The 4,011-nt window shown below is 51.5% G+C and overlaps 1 protein-coding gene across 1 annotated transcript in view; it reads right to left on the bottom strand.

Annotated features, from left to right (window-relative positions):
- Window positions 1-2,486: 2,486 nt before the first annotated feature.
- The window catches only part of LOC103361895 (septin-5-like), a 12,549-nt gene continuing 11,024 nt past the window's right edge, over window positions 2,487-4,011 (bottom strand). Inside the window, exon 4 of the mRNA XM_008288107.1 lies at window positions 2,487-2,602. Within this exon, the coding sequence (XP_008286329.1) occupies window positions 2,487-2,602 (116 nt within the window). The remainder of the gene's footprint in view (window positions 2,603-4,011) is intronic.

The raw sequence follows: 4,011 nt of genomic DNA, 5'->3' as shown, positions 1-4,011 counted from the left end.
CAACTTGTTCACATTTCTTTTACCAACAGTTATTCTTGTCAGACTTCCAAAGATCTTCTTCTTTATTCTCAGCTGGTAGACAGCAGGAGATCCTGAACGAAGCAGCTCGCTCTTGGAGATGATGTCCTCATATTTACGTGAGACGTTTCTGTTACTGCAAAGGAAATGAAAGAAGCTGTTCAATACACATTCAAATATGTTGAGATTTATGTGTGTCTGTATGTCAGATGTCCAGCACCTCCATAACTTATTGAGGACAACTGTGTCGGAACTGAGGGTGTAGATGACGTGAGTGACAGCAAGTGAGAAATATAACAGTGACCTTGTGGAATGGTTCAAGCTTTAGGGAGGTTACTTGATGGGCTTTGAAACTAGTAACTCAGCACCAACTGAAGGTGGTTGCTGGGTAAGGTAGTGGAATAGTGGGAGACTGGCAACCTGGTGCCTGTCATGGAAGTGAAGAATTGCTGGAATGAGGAAATAGAGGACATAGGATCTGGTATCCCAGTGCTGGAAATGGAGGAGGAAGAAGATTCTTGAGATGAGGAGACAGAAGAAAGGCAGGGTGTCAAAAATTTGAGAAGAAGATTGTTGACATGGACCATGGAGATTTGTGCCACTGGCATCCTGGTGCTGGAAATTTAGGCAAAAGGTTGATGCTGGGGATAGTGATAGAAGAAATGTGTGTCCCTGTGCTGGAAATATAGGTAACAAACTGTTGATGTAGGATATAGAGGCTCGTAAAACTACAATCCCTGTGCCAGACTGAAAGCCAAAGATTGTTGCAGTAGGTGGTAGAAGCAAGTGAAACTGGCATCCCGGTGCCAGAAAAGAGGGTTGGAGATTGGTAATGTAGGGGCAATAGAGGCGACACCAAATGGCATCCCGGTGCTGGTAATGAGAGCAGTAGGACTGTATGAGTTAGAGAGGGAGGTTAGTGAAACTGGCATCCTAGTGTTGGAAATTTAGGTGAAAGGCTGACACTTGGGATAGTGGTGAGAGAAAGTGATGTTTCAGCACTTTGATGTTGGTGTTGACATATTTAGTGGGGTTGTAAGAGCAAGCAGCTTGAGAACCACCTCAGGTACAGAAGGAACAAACGTACTGGTGTTGGCACTGAAACTGGCTGAGATTCTGGCATCCTGGTGCCTGCAAGCTAGGCGTTGTTGATGTGGAGGTAGACGTTAGTGAAACTGACATCCATGTGCTTGAAATGGAAGGAGAAGCTTGATGATTGATGCGAGTGATACAGGTGAAAGGACACTGTCTGGAGATCTGTTGGGAGTTTGGGAGCACAATGTACATTTCAGTGTGTAGTGAGAGTGTGAGTTGGATTCTCTGGAGGCTCTCCTGTCTCAGACATCAACACTGGAATGCATAAAAGTTAAGGAGGAAGTATTTACAATTGGTGTTCCTTGAGTAGAGTCTCTCACGTTACAGCTCAAATTCTGATCAGTTCAAGAGTGGAGAGACTGGAGTCTTTGGGGTGGTTAGTGGTGTTTCTGGAGCGATCTCCTGTGATCACATTGTGGATTAGGCTGGTTGATGTGCAGGAGATCAGTAGCTGGGTTGAACGTTTACTCACTGGACAGTCTGATGGAAGAGAGGCCCACGTTTTTTCTAAAACTTCTAAACTTGTGACGTGGCTTAATAATGACTGCTCTGTGCTCAAGAAGTAAAAACGCTTATGTTGTTTTTAACATTATAAAATCAGTATTCCCCCTGATGAATCGCCACCTTATCGCGGTGGAGGGATTTCAGTGTCCCTGTGATACTGGGAGCTATGTTGTCCAGGGCATTAGCCCCTGGTAGGGTCTCCCAAGGCAAATTGGTTCTGGAGGAGGGACCAGACAAAGAGCGATTCAGAGACCCTGATGAAACACTTGACAAGGAAAGCCGCCACCTTGCCTGGAACAGGGAGACCAGGGCCCCCTCCTGGAGCCAGGCCTGGGGGGCTCGTGAGAGAGCGTCTGGTGGCCAAGCCTTGGGGCCCCATGGGGCTCGGTCTGGGCAGTGGCCGAAGATGCAACACGGGGCAACTGCCCAGAGGGCCCATCACCCACAGGGCAGAAGATTGGGGTCAGGTGCTATGCACACCTGGTGGTAGGCAGGAGCAGGCATCCTGGCGTACCACCCCCTGGTGGCGTAGACTAGCTCTGGGGACATGGGATGTCACCTCACTGGCGGGGAAGGAGCCTGAGCTGGTGCGGGAGGTGGAGCGCTACTGGCTAGACATAGTCGGGCTCACCTCCATGCACAGCAAGGGCTCCGGAACCAAACTCCTGGAGAGGGGTTGGACTCTCTCCTTTTCCGGAGTTGCCTACAGTGAGAGGTGACGGGCATGTATGGGGATACTCACAAGTTCCTGGCTGAGCGCTGCCTTGTTGGAGTTCTCCCCAAAGAACGAGAGGGTCGCCTCTCTGCAACTGCATGTTGCAGAGGGGAAAACTCTGACTGTCATTTGTGCTTATGCACCAAACGGCAGTTCAGAGTATCCGGCCTTCTTGGAGTCTCTGGGTGGTGTCCTGGAAAAAGTGCCACCTGGGGAATCCATAGTTCTTCTGGGGCACTTCAATGCTCACATGGGCAATGAAGGTGAAACCTGGAGGGGTGTGATTGGGAGGAACGACCTGCCCGATCTGAACCCATTATAAGTGTACCTGGTACCAGAGTTCCTTAGGCCAAAGGACGATGATCGACTTTGTAGTCGTGTCATCAGACCTGCGGCTGTATGTTCTGGTCACACGGGTGAAGAGAGAGGCAGAGCTGTCACCAGATCACCAGGCTGAGAAGTGTGATACCTCGATAATTGGCACACAGTCTCCGGTCCCCCTTTTTAAAAATGGGAACCACCACCCCAGTCTGTCACTCCACAGGCATCGTACCTGATGCCCATGAGACATTGAAGAGACGTGTCAGCCATGACAGTCCGACAATGTCCAGAGCCTTCAGCATCTCAGGGCGAATCACATCCACACCTGGCGCTTTGCCACCGAGGAGCTTCTTAACTACCTCAGTGACCTCTACCACGGATATGGACGCAGAAGCCCCCAAGTCTTCAGGCTCTGCCCCTTCATAAGAGGACGTGTTTACCGGGTTCAGGAGTTCCTCGAAGTGCTCCTTCCACCACTCGACGAGGTCCCCAGTCTGGGTCAGCAGTTCTCCTCCCCAACTGTACACAGTCTGGGAGAATCCCTGCCTCCCCTTTCTGAGGCATTGGACGGTTTGCCAGAACTTCTTCGGGGCCGACCAAAAGTCCTTCTCCATAGCCTCCCCGAACTCCTCCCACACCCGAGTTTTTGCTTCCACGACCGCCGCAGCTGCAGCCCTTCTGGCCAGCCGGTGCCTGCCTGCTGCCTCAGGAGACCCCTGAGCCAACCAGGCCGGAAAGGTCTCCTTCTTCAGCCTGACGGCTTCCCTCACCGCCGGTGTCCACCAGCAAGTTTTGGGGTTGCCGCCGCGAAAGGCACCAGTGACCTTCTGGCCACAGCTCCTAACGGCTGCTTCTGCAATGGAGGCTTTGAACATGGACCACTCTGACTCCATGTCCCCAACCTCCCCCGGGATGCAGGAAAAACTCTTCCGGAGGTGGGAATTGAAAATCCCACAGACAGGGGCCTCTGCCAGACGTTCCCAGCTCACCTGCACTATGTGTTTGGGTTTACCAGGTCTGTCTGGCAGCCTTCCCCGCCATCGGATCCAACTCACCACCAGGTGGTGATCAGTTGACAGCTCTGCTCCTCTCTTCACCCGAGTGTCCAAAACATACGGCCGCAGATCTGATGATACGACTACAAAGTCGATCATCGACCTTTGGCCTAAGTTACTCTGGTCCCCGGTACACTTATGAGCAACCTTATGTTCGAACATGGTGTTTGTTATGGCCAATCCGTGGCTAGCACAGAAGTCCAAAAACAAAACACCGCTCGGGTTCAGATCAGGCAGGCCATTCCTCCCAATCACGCCCCTCCAGGTTTCACCGTCATTGCCCACGTGAGCATTGAAGTCCCC

The sequence above is a fragment of the Stegastes partitus genome, unplaced genomic scaffold, assembly GCF_000690725.1.
Source record: "Stegastes partitus isolate 25-593 unplaced genomic scaffold, Stegastes_partitus-1.0.2 Scaffold540, whole genome shotgun sequence".
NCBI lineage: Eukaryota > Metazoa > Chordata > Actinopteri > Pomacentridae > Stegastes > Stegastes partitus.
The sequence above is the reverse complement of the archived record's forward strand: the minus strand, read 5'-3'. Positions and strand labels throughout refer to the sequence as shown.